This window comes from Pseudochaenichthys georgianus, chromosome 9 (assembly GCF_902827115.2).
Source record: "Pseudochaenichthys georgianus chromosome 9, fPseGeo1.2, whole genome shotgun sequence".
Classification (NCBI taxonomy): Eukaryota; Metazoa; Chordata; class Actinopteri; order Perciformes; family Channichthyidae; genus Pseudochaenichthys; species Pseudochaenichthys georgianus.
Genome location: NC_047511.1, coordinates 11290689 through 11311560, shown reverse-complemented (window position 1 = coordinate 11311560; position 20872 = coordinate 11290689). Strand labels below are relative to the sequence as shown.

General features: G+C 44.0%; 1 protein-coding gene across 2 annotated transcripts in view; it reads left to right on the top strand.

Moving 5' to 3' along the window:
• Window positions 1-13643: 13643 nt before the first annotated feature.
• The window catches only part of bmp2k (BMP2 inducible kinase), a 60100-nt gene continuing 52871 nt past the window's right edge, over window positions 13644-20872 (top strand). For both annotated transcript variants that reach the window (XM_034091975.2, XM_034091973.2), the window contains exon 1: window positions 13644-14645. In XM_034091975.2, the coding sequence (XP_033947866.1) occupies window positions 14501-14645 (145 nt within the window). In that variant the 5' untranslated portion in view covers window positions 13644-14500. The remainder of the gene's footprint in view (window positions 14646-20872) is intronic.

Sequence of the window (20872 nt, the reverse complement as noted above, 5' to 3'; positions counted from 1 at the left end):
ACTATTCATATTTTAGACTGCACTGTAACTTTTATCCATGTATTTTTCCTTAATGTTTATTTTATTAGCTTTTCTTTTTTAATGCTTAATGTCTTTCATTTCTTTTTTGTAAAGCACTTTGAATTACCCTGCGTCGAAAAGTGCTATATAAATAAACTTGCCTTGCCTTGCCTTGCCTTACTGCAGTCGCTTTACCGCACCGTTGTGACGAAAAGGGAGCTGAGCCAGAAGGCAAAGCTCTCTGTCTACCGGGCCATTTTCGTTCCTACCCTCACCTATGGTCATGAAGGATGGGTCATGACCGAAAGAACGAGATCGCGGATACAAGCGGCCGAGATGGGTTTTCTCCGCAGGGTGGCTGGTGTCTCCCTTAGGGATAAGGTGAGAAGTTCGGTCATCAGGGAGGGACTCGGAGTTGAGCCGCTCCTCCTTCGCGTCGAAAGGAGCCAGTTGAGGTGGTTCGGGCACCTAGTTAGGATGCCACCTGGGCGCCTCCCTAGGGAGGTGTTCCAGGCACGTCCAGCTGGGAAGAGACCAAGGGGTAGACCTAGGACCAGGTGGAGGGATTATATATCTTCGCTGGCCTGGGAGCGCCTTGGGATCCCCCAGTCAGAGCTGGTTGATGTCGCCAGGGAAAAGAAAGTTTGGGGCTCTCTGCTGGAACTACTACCCCGCGACCCGACCACGGATAAGCGGGAGAAGATGGATGGATGGATGGATATTTATATACCGGAGCGTCTGCTCACTTCGAGGGTCGGAGAGAGAGAGACCGGAGCGTCTGCTCACTTTGAGGGTCGGAGAGAGAGACACCGGAGCGTCTGCTCACTGCGAGGGTTGGAGAGAGAGAGACCAGAGCATCTGCTCACTACGAGGGTCAGAGAGAGAGAGACCGGAGCATCTGCTCGCTGCGAGGGTCAGAGAGAGAGAGACCGGAGCGTCTACTCGCTGCGAGGGTCAGAGAGAGAGAGACCGGAGCGTCTGCTCACTGCGAGGGTCGAGAGAGAGAGACAGCGTCTGCTCACTGCGAGGGTCAGAGAGAGAGAGACCGGAGCATCTGCTCGCTGCGAGGGTCAGAGAGAGAGAGACCGGAGCGTCTGCTCACTGCGAGGGTCGAGAGAGAGAGACCGGAGCGTCTGCTCACTGCGAGGGTCGAGAGAGAGAGACAGCGTCTGCTCACTGCGAGGGTCAGAGAGAGAGAGACCGGAGCATCTGCTCGCTGCGAGGGTCAGAGAGAGAGAGACTGGAGCGTCTGACCAGTTGGGAAAGAAGGTACTGGGTAAGAGTCGGCTAATGGGTTAGCATGTAGCATGGTCCCTTGGGTTACTGGGTGAGGCGCTGTTGCTACGGTGTTAGCTGCTAGAGGAGGAAGGTTAGCAGAAGCTGGGTTGCTGTGGACTGCTGAAGGTAGAGAAGAAGAAGAAGAAGAAGAAGAAGAAGAAGAAGAAGAAGAAGAAGAAGAAGAAGAAGAAGAAGAAGAAGAAGAAGAAGAAGGGATGAAGGGATGAAGGGATGTATGTGCAAGGGGATTTCGTGAAGCCTGTGAGCGAGGATGAGAGAAAGGTTGACATGAGCTGTGACATGTCAGACACAGAGAGAGCAGGCACAGAGGGCTGTGTCCGAGGAGGAGGACGGAGGCCTGTGACGTCACGACCCGTGGTGCGCGCGCCGCGCGGTGGTTGTCTCTGGTGCAGGAAGAGCTGTGTGTGTCGTTGTTCTTGCCGTTGTGCTGCTGTTGGCTTTGTAGAGGTTGAACAGTCTAGCCTTGTTGTCATTTCGGTGAAAGTGGATGCTGTTTTCTTTCAGGAAACGTTGGAGTTGACTGTCTACCTCCTGAGTTCAGGCTCCGTTTCGGAGCGCGGCTCCGTCTGAGAGGCATGTCGAGTGCGCCGCTGCGAGTGGCTGCTAATGAGGCAGGCTGCCGTTGGTGGGGAGATTGGAGCTGGCTGTGCCTGTTGTGGCCCCCGTTGTTTGCCCTCGCTGGCGGAGTAGACGAAGCCTGGGACCTGTCTGGAGTTGGAGGTGTCTCGTTGGGGGAGCTTGAGTGGGAGCGGTGGCGGCTGGTGTGTGGGACACTGATTGCCGAGCGCACGCGGCTCCGTTCGGATGCTTGGCTTAGATCCAACTGCTGAAACGTGGATGGCGGGTAGCCGATGTCGAAGAGATCTTCGTCTGACTCCGGTGAGTTAATCAGCAGTTCGGAATCCATGGTAAGTTGAATGTTCTCGTGGTAGCGTTTAGCTTGTTTGAACCGTGACGACGCGCGGCGTGAATCACGGTCTGGCTGTCAGTCCTTGAAAGGATGGAGACAAGCAGTGGCCGGAAGTTTTGCCGGATATAAATAGGGGTGGCCGTGGTTCGAGGCGGAGTTTTAGGCGTGGCCATGCTCCTGAACCTATGTTAACAATTTAACCTCATTTAATGGAGGTCCACCACAGATTAATGTAAGGACAACAGTAGAATGGATATTTGGCTTTAATTTGGCATTTACATATATATATATAAATACGTTTTGTCCTGGGCGTTCTTGCCTGGCAGGTTTACAGATACAGGAGAAACACTGCTTGATTCAGACAAGACGGTAACAATGATCACATTGCCTTGGGCATTCCTACCAATAGCTTTGTCAGCATACTAATAAAGTATTGTGCTTTGCATTACTCCAGTTCTTTGTATCAGACTGCATGAAGCCTCGAATTTGTGACCCATTATTCTGTGACAATGTGCTCTGAAATGAAAATTTGAGCAAATTCTCGCCAACAAAGCCCTTAATGGAAAGAAGCCATCTTACCTTAAAGAACTCATTATACCCTACTGTCCTATTAGGGCATTGCATTCCAAGAATGCAGGGTTGTTGTTGTTGTTGGTTGTTCCTAGAGTCTCTAAAAGTACAATGGGAGCCAGAGCCTTTTCTTATCAAGCTCCACATTTGTGGAATCAGCTTCCAGTTTGTGTTCGGGCGGCAGACACCCTATCCGTTTTTAAGAGTGCGCTTAAGACCTTCCTTTTTGATAAAGCTTATAGTAGGGCTGATTAGATTCAGCCACTAGTTTTGCTGATATAGGCTTAGTTTGTCGGGGGACATCTTACTTCTTCCTTCTCTCTGTCTATACCTGTGTACTCTCATGTTCCGATTAACCCAGCTTCCCCAAATGTCTTTCTTTTTGGTGTCTATATACGCCGGGATCCGGAGTCATGGATGATCCTGCGGTCCTGTGTCCTGGATCGCGAGTCGTGGCTGTGGTCCTATGTTGCAAATGTATTATCTTTTCAATTTACACACGGCATCTATTGCACGTCTGTCCGTCCTGGGAGAGGGATCCCTCCTCTGTTGCTCTCCCTGAGGTTTCTCCCATTTTCCCCTTTAAACTGTGGGTTTTCTCCGGAAGTTTTTCCTTGTACGATGTGAGGGTCTAAGGACAGAGGGTGCCGTATTGTCATACTGATATTCTGTACCAACTGTGAAGTCCGCTGAGACAAATGTAACATTTGTGATATTGGGCTATATAAACAAACATTGATTGATTGAAATGAAATTCACAGGGGAAAACTAAGAGATGTAAGGCAAGGCAAGGCAAGGCAAGTTTATTTATAGAGCACTTTTCAACGCTAGGCAATTCAAAGTGCTTTACAAAACAAAACAAAAACAAAAAAAATGAAAGACATTAAGCATTAAAAAAGAAAAGCTAATCAAATAAACATTAAGAAAAAATACATGGATAAAAGTTACAGTGCAGTCTAAAATATAAATAGTTCAATTAAACATTACAAGAAAAAGTACATGGATAAAAGTTACAGTGCAGTTTAAGATATGAATAGTTCAAATAAAAGCAGCGACAAAAAGAAAAGTCTTTAGCCTGGATTTAAAAGTAGTCAGAGTTGCAGCGGACCTGCAGGTTTCTGGGAGTTTGTTCCAGATATTTGGAGCATAATAACTGAACGCTGCTTTACCATGTGTAGTTCAGAAAGCTGACCAGTCCCTGAAGACCTGAGAGATCTGGATGGTTCATAGTTTAGCAGGAGGTCAGTAATGTATTTTGGGCCTAAACCATTCAGTGCTTTATAGACCAGCAGCAATATTTTGAAATCTATTCTTTGACACACAGGAAGCCAGTGTAAAGACTTCAGAACAGGAGTGATGTGATCCACTTTCTTAGTGTTAGTGAGGTCTCGAGCAGCAGCCAAGTTCATCCACACTCGGTGCACAGCAGACTCCAAAGTGTTGTTTGTTACCAACTGCCAAGTGTAACAGACAATAATTCTAGAGCATACCCCTTCAAATAGTTCACAATTACATTCTTCCAAAGTGAAGAGTCTTCATTCATAAACTGGACTGCCATTCAGAAATAAAGCATCACCATCACTGTGTTTGAGGACGAACAGAGACTAAGCAAGGATTGTGGTTGGGTAAATTAAGGAGACAGGGATTTGAAATTTGAAAAGGTTATTATTATGGTAGGAATTTCACGGCGGCCATGACGGCTATGGCCGTCGTTGCCCCTCGGTCTGGCCGTTATGCCCCACAAATAATTGTAGGCTACGTCCTACGGCCACCATGGCCTTTGTGCCCCTCACACTGTTAAAATCTCGAAATTCAGAGTCAGAGCAGTGGTCTGGTCTCTGAAATGCATTATGCTGCGTTCAAACCGGACGAGATGCGAATATTCGCATTGCTCTAATCCAGTGGTCGCCAACCAGTCGATCGCGATCGACGGGAGTGTGGTGCGGGTAGATCGCGGACCGTTAAAAAAGTAACAAAAGAAAGAAAAATAAAATAAAAATAATAATGTTTGAAAAATACGTTTTTAGATGTAAACATATCATCCACCACCCGTTAGCAGGTGCCACTTGATTGACATATATTTGAGACACCTCAATATTAATATAATACATTAACCGTGCTTTACGTGAACCTCATCATGACACAAGAGGGGACGGCAGGACTGTAATTTCCCGTGTTCAGTGATTGCAACAGAGGCAAGTCACCAGACCAATCAGAGAGTTGCATGGAAATACATGTACGTGTGATTGTGTCATTCAAACTCGGCTCTGTGTGTGTGTGTCAATAGCGCATTTAGTGTGATAGAGAGGGAGAGAGAGAGAGAGAGGGAGAGAGGGAGAGAGGGAGAGAGGGAGAGAGAGAGAGAGAGAGAGAGAGAGAGAGAGAGAGAGAGAGAGAGAGAGAGAGAGGGAGAGAGGGAGAGAGGGAGAGAGAGAGACCGGTGCTAGCGGGGACCGTGATGTTAGCATCTGGTTAGCTAGCTGCACTAACGGACATAAGGAGCTGTTTCCACAACAAGCTGGAGGAGAGTCCTCCCCTGTCAGACTGAGGGGCTCAGGTGAGCTCAGGTGAGCTACAGGGGTTCCTAACCTTTATTGTGCCAAGGACCGGCAGATCCATAAACTGATTTTAATATTTACTCACCACCAGCAGGTAGCAACAGAGGCTAATTGTATGTAACAGCCTGAACAAATACTATAACAATATGCATCCAAAACATTAACAACTTTTAAAAAAGAACCGGTGTCTTTTTTGGTTTTTCGAAAAAACGGAAAACCAAAAAAACCGACGTTATTCAGTTGTTAAACCAAAACGGGAAAACAGATAAATCAACGTTTTGGTTTTGTTTGTATGATTTACGGATAATCCAGTGAATGCTGGGAAAACGAGGAAAAGGCGCATTATGAAGGAGATGTCCGGTCGCCTGTGTGTGTGTGTGTGTGTGTGTGTGTGTGTGTGTGTGTGTGTGTGTGTGTGTGTGTGTGTGTGTGTGTGTGTGTGTGTGTGTGTGTGTGTGTGTGTGTGTGTGTGTGTGTGTGTGTGTGTGTGTGTGTGTGTGTGTGTGTGTGTGTGTCTGTGTGACATTGGCATTTGTTTTCAGAAGATATTATGATAGTGTCGTTCGTTCCGGTGCACTCCGAAAGCATTTAGCACTACATCGAGATTAAGAATAAAGATTAAACTTCTTTTGGGAACACCCGTATATACCTATGGAGTTAGCCAGATGTGTGTAAATTACTGTTCATGGTCATTTGAAAACAAATGCCGGTGTCGGACAGACACAAACACACCGGACACACACACACACACACACACACACACACACACACACACACACACACACACACACACACACACACACACACACACACACACACACACACACACACACACACACACACACACACCATGCGCCTACAAACTAATAGAAGGGGGAGTAATCGGGAAGTTCGATGTGTGTAGAGATGTGTGTAGAGGTGTGTGTGGTTAACACGTAGCAGCCTGCAGTCGCTGTTCTGATGAAGGTAAACACAGCGAAGGCAGTGCGTAAAAAGGCACATCTTTACCCGCTGGTGCTGCACTTCTCATAGGCGGAGTATACGTCCCGCTGCCTCCTGATGCTGCAGCCATTTCATGAAGTGAAGGAGGTTTTCCTTCTATAACACAGCAGATACCGTGAGAGTCCCGGACATGAATTCATAGATCAAAGCAGACTGGTTTACTCTCCTGTTTTGCCAATCCGGTGCTTAAATATATAGCTCTACACCCCTGGCCGACATGTCCTTAAAATGAAGTCCGAGTTTGAAATATATCTCAAATAATGTATACACTGCCATTTCCCCACATAAACATAACAGTCTGCAATCAAACGGTTGTCTCCTGTGCGCTCCTCTTTCTACTTGGCGCACCGGTAACTTTCTTGTGAGAGGCTGATACCAGGCTGAGCCGCCAAATCCCTCGGAACATCATAAAAGACATTTTCAACGGTTTGCTAGTGAAAGATTAACTAGGCTACTGGATGAAATAATATCACTGGTATAGAACACATGGGAGAAACCTCAGGGAGAGCAACAGAGGAGGGATCCCTCTCCCAGGACGGACAGACGTGCAATAGATGCCGTGTGTAAATTGAAAAGATAATACATTTGCAACATAGGTAGTCCAAATGTTTGGAAATGCATGTGTGTATAATAGGAAGATGAATCCACGAGGATATCCATCCAGGACTTATGATCCAGGACCACAGCCACGACTCAAGATCCAGGGCTCGCGATCCAGGACACAGGACCGCAGCAACAGGATCATGGCGTATATAGACACCAAAAAGAAAGAAATTTGGGGAAGCTGGGTTAATCGGAACATGGGAGTACACAGGTATAGACAGAGAGAAGGAAGAAGATGTCCCCCGACAAACTAAGCCTATATCAGCAAAACTAGGGGCTGAATCTAATCAGCCCTAACTATAAGCTTTATCAAAAAGGAAGGTCTTAAGCGCACTCTTAAAAATGGATAGGGTGTCTGCCGCCCGAACACAAACTGGAAGCTGATTCCACAAATGTGGAGCTTGATAAGAAAAGGCTCTGGCTCCCATTGTACTTTTAGAGACTCTAGGAACAACCAACAACCCTGCATTCTTGGAACGCAATGCCCTAGTAGGACAGTAGGGTATAATGAGTTCTTTAAGGTAAGATGGCGCCTGCCCATTAAGGGCTTTGTAGGCAAGATGAAGAATTTTAAATTCTATCCTGTGTTCTATAGGGAGCCAGTGTAAGGCAGCCAGAACAGGAGTAATGTGGTCCCTTTTCCTAACTCTGGTTAGTACACGAGCTGCAGCATTTTGAATCAGCTGAAGCGACTTGACTGACTTCTTGGTACACCCTGATAATAAGGAGTTACAATAATCCAGCCTTGAAGTAACAAATGCATGGACTAGTTTCTCTGCATCGTTTTGAGGCAAGATATGCCTGATTTTTGCAATGTTACGTAGATGGAAGTAGGCGGTCCTTGAAATTGATTTTATGTGGGCGTTAAAGGATAAATCCTGATCAAATATAACACCAAGATTCCTTACAGTCTCACTGGAGGCCAAATTAATGCCATCCATAGTTAGTATATCTTTAGATAATTTGTTTCGTAGATTCTTTTGGCCAAGTACAATAACTTCAGTTTTGGTCGTGTTTAACATCAAAAAGTTTAAGGTCAACCACGTTTTTAAGTCCTTGAGGCAGTCTTGAATTTTATTTAGATGATTAATTTCATCAGGCTTGATTGATAAATGTAGTTGAGTATCATCCGCATAACAATGAAAATGTACAGAATGATTCCTTATAATATTGCCTAACGGAAGCATATATAATGTGAACAAAATAGGTCCGAGCACTGAGCCCTGTGGCACTCCATGGCTAACTTTGGTTTGCGTGGAAGATTCATCGTTGACACGTACAAACTGAGAGCGTTCAGATAGATAGGACCTAAACCAGCCTAAAGCAGTTCCCTGTATGCCAACTAACGAAGTGCTCTAGTCTTTGCAATAAGATATCATGATCGATAGTATCAAATGCAACACTGAGATCGAGCAAAACAAGAATAGAGACAAGTCCCTTGTCTGAGGCTATTGGAATGTCATTTGTGACTTTAACCAGAGCTGTCTCTGTGCTACCTGTATGATGTGTTCTAAAGCCAGACTGAAAATCTTCAAATAAATCATTGTTAATCACACAACTGTTTTGCGGCTGCTTTCTCAATAATTTTTGAGAGGAACGGAAGATTAGAAATAGGTCTATAGTTGGCTAAAACCTCTGGATCGAGGTTGTGCTTTTTAAGAAGCGGTTTTATCACTGCTACTTTGAATGATTGTGGAACATAGCCTGATAATAAAGACATATTCATAATATTTAATAAAGAAGTGCTAATTAATGGAAAAACTTCCTTCAACAGCTTAGTTGGAATTGGGTATAACATACACAGATATGAGGAGTTGTGAGCTCTGTGTGCTAACAGCTAACGGCTGATGTTTTGGTTTTCTGATTCAACGTCAGTGGCTGAGATCCTCACTGCTGATTGGCTACCGGGAGAACGCCTCACACAAATTTGATGCTCGAGTTGAACATTTTTATTAAAGAGACTCGTACACACACACACACACACACACACACACACACACACACACACACACACACACACACACACACACACACACACACACACACACACACACACACACACACACACACACACACACACACACACACACACACACACACACACACACACACACACACACACACACACACACACACACACACACATACTTTTGCATTGCTGAATGATTTATGTGCAGAGTTTGACCCTTGAAGGCTCTGTTTCTTCTGCTCTGAAATTGAATATATTTGTTACATATTCATATAATTTTAGATTTTTTGATTTGATTTCGGATTTGTGAATGGGAGAAGTAGTAGATAGAAAACATACCAAACACTAATTATTCAAAGTAGAGTATTTCATTTTATATACGGTAATACTCTTCTGGTACTTACTTCATCTGGATTCCGCCAGGGCCACAGTACAGAAACTGCCTTAGTCAGGGTGACCAATGACCTGCTGATGACAGCTGACACCGGATCTCCATCTCTCCTCATCCTCCTGGATCTAACTGCAGCATTTGATACCGTCGACCATGACATCCTACTCCACCGTCTTCACACTACAATTGGACTCTCTGACTCTGCCTTAAACTGGTTCACCTCCTATCTCACCGGGAGGACTGAGCACGTCACCTTGGGAGCGGCTAAATCAAGAACTCACTCTGTGACTTGCGGTGTCCCCCAAGGATCAGTCCTTGGCCCCACCCTTTTCACCATATACATATCCCCCCTTGGTCGTGTCATCAGCCGGCATGGAATATCTTTCCATTGCTATGCTGATGACACACAGCTCTACATCAGAGCAAACCCAACACCCTCTGCACCTCTGCCATCATCCACAATAACCACATGCCTGGAGGAGATAAAGGTGTGGATGAAGCACAACTTCCTCCAGCTAAACAGCTCCAAGACTGAAGCCATTCTTATTAGCACTCCACATCAGGTCCGTTCATCTGCCATCACCAGCATCACCTTCTCCGGTCAGAACATTCCACTCTCAACAACGGTTACCAATCTGGGAGTTAAAATGGATCCTCACCTGACCTTTGAGGCCCACATCAAGCAAATATGCAAGACCTCTTTCTACCACCTGAGAAATATTGCGAAACTCCGCCCCACACTCAGTCTGCCAGATGCTGAAAAGCTTGTCCACACCTTTGTCTCCTCCAGGCTGGACTACTGTAACGCACTTCTCATTGGGATTCCTAGCAAGAACATCCAGAAGCTGCAATACATCCAAAACACAGCTGCTAGGATCCTGATGAGAGTGCGGAAGTACGAACACATCACACCCATCCTCAAATCACTGCACTGGCTCCCGGTCTCACTCAGGATTGACTACAACATCACCCTCTTCACTCATCAGTGCATATATGGAAATGCTCCCTCCTACATCAAGGAATTGCTCACCCCACAAACCTCCACGAGGAACCTACGTTCAGTAAAGGCAAACCTCCTCATCCCACCAAGGACAAAACTGAAGACCATGGGAGACCGAGCCTTCTGCTCCGCTGCTCCGAGATTGTGGAATGCCCTCCCAAACCAGCTAAGGACACCACAGACTGTGGAGGCTTTCAAAAAAGGCCTAAAAACGCATCTTTTTAGAATAGCCTTTAACTAGATTTTTAAATCCCCCACATTATGCCATGCGGGCATGAATGTCACAGCTTTTATTATGTTGTTTTAATTGTTTTTTATTGTTGTTTTGTTTCACCCTTTTTAATTTTTAATTTTGTAGCACTTTGAGTTTTGTTTACGCAAATGAAAAGTGCGCTTATAAATAAAATATATTATTATTATTATTATTAATACTAAGGAGAATTATGATTATAATGTTTGCCATTATTGATATTAAAAAAGTGATTTGTTTTCCGTGTCATTCGTGTGTTTTTCAGAAAAGTTATTTATTTGTAAGCTCCAAATCATAATTTTTCCCTCAATAGCCTTTGTGCCCCTGGCATGTGGCCAGGCATGTGGCCAGGGAAGGCTGTGGCTCAGTGGGTTACTGCTCAGTGGGTTAGTGTGCTGATCTTCAAATCAGAAGATAGCAAGTTCGAGTCCCACTGCAGTCAGCATGTCGTTGTGTCCCTGGTCAAGACACTTCACCCCAAATTGCTCCTGTGGGGATTATCCACAGTATTGTAAGTTAGATAGAAGCGTCTAACAAGTGACATGTAATGTAATGTGGCTTTTGTGCCCTAAAAAAAATGGTGACACCAAAGGCCAAATGAAATCCTAAAACTCACCTTCACATATACTGCAACTTTAGAAGAGTTGGCTTTTCCTGATTTTTGAAAGGTGTGATAATTGTTTAAATACTTTTCTGTTGGTTAAAATTCAAGTCACATAGTCAATGACTTGACTCGACAAAATAGAACAAGACTTGCAATTTGACTTAATGACTTGTGAATTTACTTGAAAATACCTGCTGCCATCCATCAAGCTCAAAGATACAAATTATGTATTTGTATTAACAAAATATTAAATGCTATGTACAAAATGTGCTGGAAGAAATTGTTATGACGCAAACTCAAAGATTAGGACTCAGGACTTCAGTCCGTTTTGACTTGGTATGTGAGTGCAACGACTTACTACTTCTTATGTCAAACAGAACAATGACCTCTTGACTCTGAGTGGTTCATTTATATTTGCCATGTAAGCAATGCGTCCAAAACAAACTTCAAGGTCCAGTTCACTTGTCCTCATTGTATTTTATCTGTTTTTTCAGATCCATTTACTTCAGCTGATGACTCATAATAAAAAGATGAGGGAGAAAATATATTCTTAGGGCTTTTGAAATTACGTTAAAAAAAGGATATCCTGATTTGAAAGGTTGGTGTTTTTTCTGCTCTTAATGTTGGTACAGTAGAAGCAAACTTGTATTGCAAAGTTATCTTGACTGCGCCCAAAACTTCCAGTAGGTCAGAGGTCAGCCTGAGAACTGGTTCAGTTTTCTGCTCGACAACCCAGAATGATGGATGTTTCTTGATATATTTACTTGCTGAATGAGGATATTCCTGTATTGAAAGTTTCTGTGTGCAATTGTGTATTTACACACCAACAGGTGGCAGCATACACCTCACACTCAGCCAGACAATGGTAAGTGTGTCAGAGAGGAAAGATCCCCCCCTGCAGAAACAGGATGTGTCCAGACATGGAGGTTTGAAGAGTCATGTGATTCTACTGTGCTCCTCCTCATCTCTTATGTAATCCCCATCTCAGCCATGTGCTCCCTCTGTAACCATTGACCTGAATGTGCTTATGGTGCATGACTATTTACCCAAAGTAGACCTTTTTCACCTCTAATTGCTGATGTATAGAGAACAAAGGTTACTTTAGGGGGATGTTGAAATTGAGTTAGACCACAACATATTTAAATTGTGTATGAGTATGAGGTCGACTCTCCAGCCTCCACACATGCCTTTGTTCATAAAGCCTTTGGTTCACAGAGGCAGTTATCACACCACTTCCTCATTGGCAGTGCCTGGTGAAAATGTACATTGTTTTTCCACTGCAGATGTTCATTAAAATCAAAGGGGGTGTTGTAAGTTCAGTTAACACAAACTGAGGAAGTTATAGCCTTAAAAAAGACCAGCACTGTTTAACAGGCAGAACAAAGACACAAAGATAGGATGTTTAACAATTTACATAAATGTGACTGAGGATAACACATGACTTTGGCCTGAGGTTTGTTTATTTCAACATGCACTTAATTCTTTCCAGTCTGTTTAGTGAATTTCCTTCAACCACACAGCTTGGTCTTTCACTTATGCCATGATTTTATAGATCAGCATTTTCTGGGTGTTTCTTAGGGAAGCCCATTGCCACTAAGGAAAGGACATACTTTAAAGTTATGGCATTGAACAGTGTACAAACATTTACAACAGTTATAGTTTTTGTTTTACCACTCATGCGGGGTCACCATATTAAAACGCTTTTTTTTGTTTCAGGTGAATCAACCATTTTGATTCTTATTCTGTGTTCATCATTTTGAATGGTCTGTCATCTGGGTCAATATACCTTTTTTGGTTTAATGGCCGCTTGATGATATAATTGATTTAGGAAGATACTGTTCTTAAGGTTTAAATCCCTTATTTGTTGCAATCAGATTAGTTTGTTTGAGAATGAAGTTAAGATTATGTTTTATTGGAAAGGTAACATTTTACCACAGTACATTGTGCTCGATAAATGACATACATATATACATATATATATATATATATATATATATCTATATATATATTTGATAGGTATTAGGTACAGTATTTCGATTTCCTGTTTGTGTTTTTATCTTGTTCTGTTGCCTATTAGCTTTTATTTTATTTATCTTTTTTTTTTTTTAAAAGTACGGTGTCCTTGGGTGTCATGAAAGGCGCCTAAAAATAAAATGTATTATTATTATTATTATTAGTATGTTTTCACACAAGAGGTTAATAAGTGATCATTTAAGAACAGTAAAAGGGTGCACTATGTCATCCAAATTTAAGAGACTTCAGTTCAAATCCAAAGTATTGTACACTTGAATAGAGAACTGAATAGAGAACTATTTACTATTTTATAATGTTGGCATTTTGTTTACTTTTGTTTATCCACAAGTTCATTCAATAGTGTCTCTCTCTTGTATAAATTGGCTTCCATACATCCTCCTCATAAACCAATCATAACAATGGTAGGGGGCGGGGCCATGTCAGGTTAGGTTGTCACTCTCATTGGGTAAATAACAAACCACCCTTATGTTGTATCCTACCGCTGAGGAGTCACGAGAAGTTTTAGTTTTCACGAAGCTTCACTAAAAATGAGTTAGTGGAGATGATACAGGTGACCCGAATGAAAACGCCTTAGCCGGAAGGGCTTCTGGGGAGACGCGTACCCTTACTTGTGTGAGGTTCGGGCTGCCTACTTTGTTAGCCCACCTGCACTCCGAGCGGATTTGCTATTGGAGGAACCACTGTGGCTGCTAGCGAATCTCGTTAGCCGCTAACTACCGTAGCTAGTAACGAGCTAACTACAGCAGCTAATAACAAGCTACATAGCCGCTTCGCCCGAGTGAAGTGAACGGGTCGCGGGGTGTGGAGCGGCGCCGCTACTTTTGGAGGACTGGATATATTTAAGGGAGGAATTCCTTTCCGCCAGAAGTGGTGTTATCAACCACGGTGGCAGCTGCATTGTTGTGCCTCTCCCCTGCCTTCTTCTCATTGTTGGCGAAGCCTCCTGGCTGCACACCGCCGAGTCCATGCATGCTAGCAAAGGCTGCAGCCATCTACAGTGATGTCTCATTAGCCAACGAACATTAGTGTTTTGCTTTTGGCCATTTATGTGTGTATGCGGTCACTGGTACGAGCTTCTGGAGACTGACTCTGCAGTATCATCCCACCCCTGACGCCTGTATAATAACTGTACTTTCATGTCGTATCACCCGACAGCCAGTAGTCCCTCAAAAAGAACCAGACGCGGAGCATGCAGGAAAAGAAAATACTTCAGATAAGTAGATAGGGGACGTCGGACACAACTGAGATAATTTGGACTGTGTGGTTACTCAACCGCTCATAACAGGGATTGCATTTGGAGAAAGGAAAGGATGAAGAAGTTTTCCAGAATGCCAAAGTCCGAGAGCGGCGGGCTCGGAGGGGCGTCCAGCTCCGGCTCCGGACTCAGCAGCTACTTGGGCAAAGTGTTTGCAATCGGCCGGTATCAGGTCACCGTGGACGAGCTTATTGCAGAAGGTATGTACAGAACATAAACATGACAGTGTCTGTCCAGAAACACACTGTAATGTGGAACTGTTTTTTTTTTTTTACATTGAGCACTGGTATTTTCAGGGACAGGACACCCGCCCTCTTCTGTTTGGTATTACAACTCAAGACACATCAGTGAAGCAGCTCTTCCAGCTTTGTTACTTTTATGGGCTTGTAATTGCTTTGCTCTCCACAGTAAAAGCTCAGTTTCCACTCTAAACATCCACTAATTTTTCAATAAACTACATGCAGTTTGTTTGACATAGGTCGCGCGGCTCTTTCAGGTTATGCACACATTGGTATTTACTTAGGGAACCGGGGATGTGGTCCATTGCTGGAATTAATACTTCCAGCTTGTAACTCATCCAGCTATAGTTGTCATTCTGCTTCAACTGCTTCATACTCAAGATCCAGCTACAGTTTGCTTTTGTCCGATGGGGATTTAAAAAGGAATAGGAACACTTGTATTTGCAGCAGTATAAATGAACCAACACGTGTTTCTTTATACAGTGGCTTAGAGACACGATAGTTTTGTGTTTACATTGATTAATTGACTGAATTGCATACCGTTTTAAATCAAACTACAACATTGCTTGCTGGATAGACACATTAAGTAGACGATGTCTTGTGCAATTGCTGCACCTACCCAGTACAGCTCTTGAGGATGTCAACAGGCTTCTTGGACACATTATAAATGTCCTTCATGGCTCAACAAAGCCTTTTGTTCTAATATGTTGAAACAAGAATCTCCTCTATGTACAGTAACACAGTCAGGGACTGAGGAAGTCACCAAAGGTGTTCCATACAGCAGATGTTCTTCACCTCACAAAAGGTGTAGTGATGATTTATCACAGAGTAATAATAAGAAACATCCTTTGATAAGCTAACCTATCTAGCCAAGGTGACGTGCAACAACATTAACATTTTTGTTGGTCGCTTGTTAGCAGACCCTTCACGCGATGGCAGAGCGAACAGGTACAGGCAGGGCCCTTAATGATAGCCCTATAGTTTAAATATACTACCCACAAATGAACATATATGGCAATGGATTACTTAAAAAAATAAATGTATTTATAAATGTATTTAGGAACCTATCCATGTGATTTTTAGTGGTGGTCGACCTCAAATCCTCTAGGGGGGTCCAGGGGCATGCCCCCCGGTAAGATTTTATTTTGGAGTTAAATGCATCAATCTGGTGCATTTTGAGGGGAAAATAAAGAGACTAGATCTATGGAAACACCTATATTAAACAGAACTGTATACATTTCAATAATCATAAAATCATGGCCATAACCAATAACATACCATTTCCAATATGAAAAAAACACTGAAACTTGTTTATTAATTTATTTTTGGTTCATTTATAGTTGTGAGTGTGTCTGTGCTCCTGAATCAGCCTCTCCTGTCTCCCTCCTCTCCCCCTGCTTCTCTTTGAGGCAGCAGCAAAGACTAGTTTTCTCTCAACAAGTTTTAAAAGTGTATCTTACCTTTTTTCACCTAGTTAACTTTTTATTTATTTATTCATGCATATTTTACTAATCACATTACATTTCATTTAGCTGACGCTTTTATCCAAAACGACTTATAATGACCGATTACAGGGACATTCTCCCTGGAGTAACTAAAGGCCCTGACACACCAAGCAGTCACCAGAGGACTAGCTGACGCTGAAGTCGGCTGTTGCCTGGCCGTGTTCTCCTGCGTTTTGGCCATGTGTCGCACGGGAACACGCCGCACCGACTTCAGTGCGTGAGTGGCAATAACTCTCCTTACCAGCAGGCGGCGGTAGTGTGTATTCGTCATTCAAAAGAGGCAACAACCGGAAGACAGAGAAGAAGAAGAGTATCTTTTCTCCGTAATATCATACAGAGCTGGCCTCTCCTGGATCAAGGTGATGAGCACGTCTTCGTTTGCATCATTCCAGATCGCCATGATGAGATGAAAATGAATAGCAGTCTGTGTGTGCCTTCTTAAATCGTTTGTTTACGTCCCTCACTTCCGTTTCGCTTCTCATGCACTGATTTGCTAGCTGAACAGCCAATCAGAGTGATTATTTGGTCCGACTGCCAGGCATGGCCGATTCAACATGTTGAATCGGCCATGCATCGGGTCTGGCAGTCCAAATAAGGTGTGTCACGGTCGACGGTGCGGGACACACCAACCTGACTACGGCGCCGCGAATGCCCGACAGCCTCTGACGGCCTCTGACTCCCAAAATCGGGTTGGTGTGTCAGGGCCTTAAGGGCTAAGTGCCTTACTCAAGGGCACACTAGTGGTGGTGTTCCTGGCGGGATTTGAACTCACAGCCTTCCGATCTTCAGCCCACCTCACTATCCATTAGACCAGGGGTGGGGAACCTTTTTCCTCTCAAGGGCCATTTACATTTTTTCAACATCCTCCGAGGGCCGTACAAATGATTGACCTCTGCTTAAAAATACTAAAATCACAGCCCATTCATTTGGCCTTTCTTTCATGCTGTGCAAAGAAAAAGCAACCTCTTAATCCAGATATCTTACCATGACTTTCCTATCAATGTAGACATGATTTAAGTGAGTGGGGGGGGGGGATTCCAGATGAAACAGAACTGGAAGCAGATTTCTTTTTCTTTATGGATATTTTACAAATCACTCCCCTTTCAAACTGTATTCTTGTTCATTTATAACAACTTTTTTTTACTGTCATATCGGATTTTATACCTGTTTTTCCTTTAGTCTCTTATTTTTTTAGAACTATACTGATCATATAAAGATGTGCCTTTACCTCACTGGTTGTAGGAAAAGCTTCTTATATTCGTTAGCATAGCTAGCTAACCAGATGCTAATAACAACAAAGTGATTGACTGTAGGCCTATGATCAGTATGACAGATGAACAGATCGCCACTGGGCTCTCAACTAAAGACACAGCCACGCAAAAACTGCGGCATGTGTATGGCTCCTTATGGATACTGCGATTTGTGAAGTCCCGGCCCGGAGCCGTGTTCTGGTGCTCTCCGTGAGAACTGCATCCCTGTCAGACGAGACATATACCACGTGATGACACGTTATGCTCGTGTTGTGTTCAAGGACCCTGACCTTGGCCAGGAAAAACAGGTACTCGCTTGTTTAATTTGTTTGCGGTCTAGATTTCTTTAATTTTGTTCTTTTTTGCGTGTTTATAAATGACCTCGAGGGCCGTACCAAAAGGTCTCGCGGGCCGTATACGGCCCGGGGGCCGGAGGTTCCCCACCCCTGCATTAGACCAATCACTACCCTCTCAAATGGAAATATGGGTTTACATAAATGGTGACCACACCGTTTGAGACCCACTGAGAACTTAGACTAAGTTAACTATCTAAACATTCAGAGAGTCCTTTACCTCACCTGAGCTGAGGTTATCCCGAGCTTGAATGACACACAGAGACCAATCAAGGGCTTTGATTTATGATCTGTATGACAGTGGCCATGTCGGCAGGCCACATCATGTGGACAGCTAGTCACCCTGTGTGAGGCAGGCCACTTAACAGGCCAGAAGGAGGCGAGATCAGAGCAAGGGAGCGAGGGATCATTGTCCACAAGTTAATCGATCGCAGATGGCGTCGTGGTCACGGACGGAAAAAAAACCAAAAAACTAAATGGGTCGCGAAATATACTTGGGCGGCCGTTAATATAGCTGGGTGGCCCGCCCAAGTATAGTCTATGTGTGGGAAACCCTGCAATTATGAAATAGACTAACTCTGCCAACAGTAATCTTTCAAAAAAAATGCAGCATGTTTCACCTAATAGAAATGTCTTGGGCCGTTGTAATGCGTTTACACCGGTCAGCCACTGTTGTTGTCTTCTCAAGCAACACTTAACACTTTAAACATGATGTTGAGTCCAATCGTACACATGATCTCATAAAAAACAAAACCCTACGAACAACCCTTCCTGCAAGCAGTCAGAAGTATGTGTCATCATATAATCATGTGAAGTGGCTGTGACTGGTTTTTCTACCTGGAGCGCAAAGGTAACATATTGTGACCCTTGCTTGCTCCTCAATCAGTGTCATGGTAAGAGCTGGGTGTCTGTTTCTGTCCAAGCTGAACAGTTAATACTATGATTGAAAGTGTAAGGAAAAGCACAGGATATCCTTGTAAAAGACTTGTTTTAAAAGATCAGCCAATTTAGTTCAAAACAAACACCATCTCCTCTTAATGTTTTTAAAAAAGTTATCTTGACACTGTTATCTTGACACTGTGTGGTTAGCTATTTTTTCCAGTGACATATCTGCAGAGCTGGACAGTTCCTACATTGAGTACACAATCATTTCCATCCCCTTCCCTTTAGCCTCTGTGGTTTCTTTTAAGCTCTATCTCGTGCTGTCTCTAAGAGGAACCAAGAAATGACATTTAGGAACAGGATGCATCTGTGAGCATATCACCCTTTTTCTCAAAGCTAACTTATCATCTGGGATTCCTTGTCAGTGCCTGCAGTTTAGGAAATGGGTGAAAAATGATGGAATGTTTAATAGTTGCACAAACAAATAAATATTTAGGACATCATGTTCAACTATTTTTGATCCATACTATTTAAATATAGAGGGGTAGTGGACATGGATTATTCAGGGTGAGATATAGAGGTCAACACCTAATGCCACATATAAGTGGTGAAAAGGGCTGCACGATTTGGGGAAATAATTGCGATTATTCGATTTGCGATATTTGTTTTTAAGCGACCCAACGGAAGTTTATTGTATAATGCGGCCATATCTCCGTCTAGGAAGGTCGTATCAACATGCTCCCGTGTCTAGCACCCCCGCAGCCCGAGCTACGAGTGAAATAACTAAACTTACATGAAACTTCTGTTGGGTTGCTTTAAAGTCAAGCTTCAGTTAAAGATTCACCCTGTAATAGATGTAAAACATGCAATGGTTAGCATTACTAACCTGACTCAGATGGTTTGTTTCACCAAACCATCTAGGAAAGCTCCATTGGAAGCCATTTGGAAAAGTATTTCAAAAATACTTGGCAAGTGATTGGATCAATCTGAGGTGGAGAGGTTCCAGCCGGGAACCTCCACCCCGCTGCGGTACCCGTGGTGGGACCCGTGGTGGGACCCGTGGTGGGACCCGTGGTGGGACCCGTGGTGGGACCCGTGGTGGGACCCGTGGTGGGGGTCAGACGGTGCGTCTTAGTCACGCTTCATATCGACCGGCCCGGGAAGGAAGAGACACGTAGAGTGGGGGAAGTGACAACTGACACTCCTCCGGCCATCAGAGTTGAACCCGCAGTTTGGAGGAGCCGACTGCCAGAGCACCGGCACTAGGCCGGGCTGGTGGAGGCCCTCCGATGGTGGGTCGCGTTTGCCATTCGATCAGTGAGAGGAGAAAAATGAAACAAAAATGGTCAACATCCGTTAATATATGGATGAGTGGGGGGGAAATGGCTGGACACAGGCCGTGGGGGGACACCCGAGACCGGGCAGTGTCCCCGGTAGAAGGAACTGGGTGAAATAGCCAAAAAGATAGGCACTCGTGAGGCGGGGAGATTCCCCTGTCAACTCCCGTTATATTCCTCCATGGTGTCATTTGAGCGAAAAATGGCTAAGTCAACTTTTACGAGAACCAGGCTGGGGGGGTCAAAAGGGCTTGACCAAGGCCAATCCAAAGTGCATGGTGAGCGGATCATTGTGATTTGAAAACTTCCATCAGACGATTCCTTCGGGGGGCGGGGGGAAAAACGTGTTCGTCAGAATTGTCACTTCCTGTACTGAGAGTGGAGGTGTCCTGAGAGTGGAGGTGTCCTGACAGTGAAGCCTGCACCAGAACTGTCCTGTGAGTGGATGCCTGCAGGCAGACCCCTCTCACAAAATCTGTTTTTGATGACAGAGGAATTTACATTTTTAAATATAAAGTTATAATTTTTCAGCATACCAGATATCTAACAATTAAATATGTATTTTTCTGTTCTCAAGCATCAACCCTACTTGCGTACATTTTCCATTGTATTCGGTACATCTTGCTGTAACATATTTATGTATGTCTTTAACTCAGATGAAGCTTAGTCAGTTTTTTTCTTCTGATGAATCTCTATTGGTTTTAACTAGGATGCTTGAGGCCACTGAGGCAAAGAAGCAATCAAACTGATCGCTCTGCACCTGCAGTCGGAATATTTAATCAAGCTATTTGCTGAACAGCCGCTAAGCATTTAACAGATAACTGAGTCTGCAACATGTCTTGTCAGCTAAACTTGCACAAT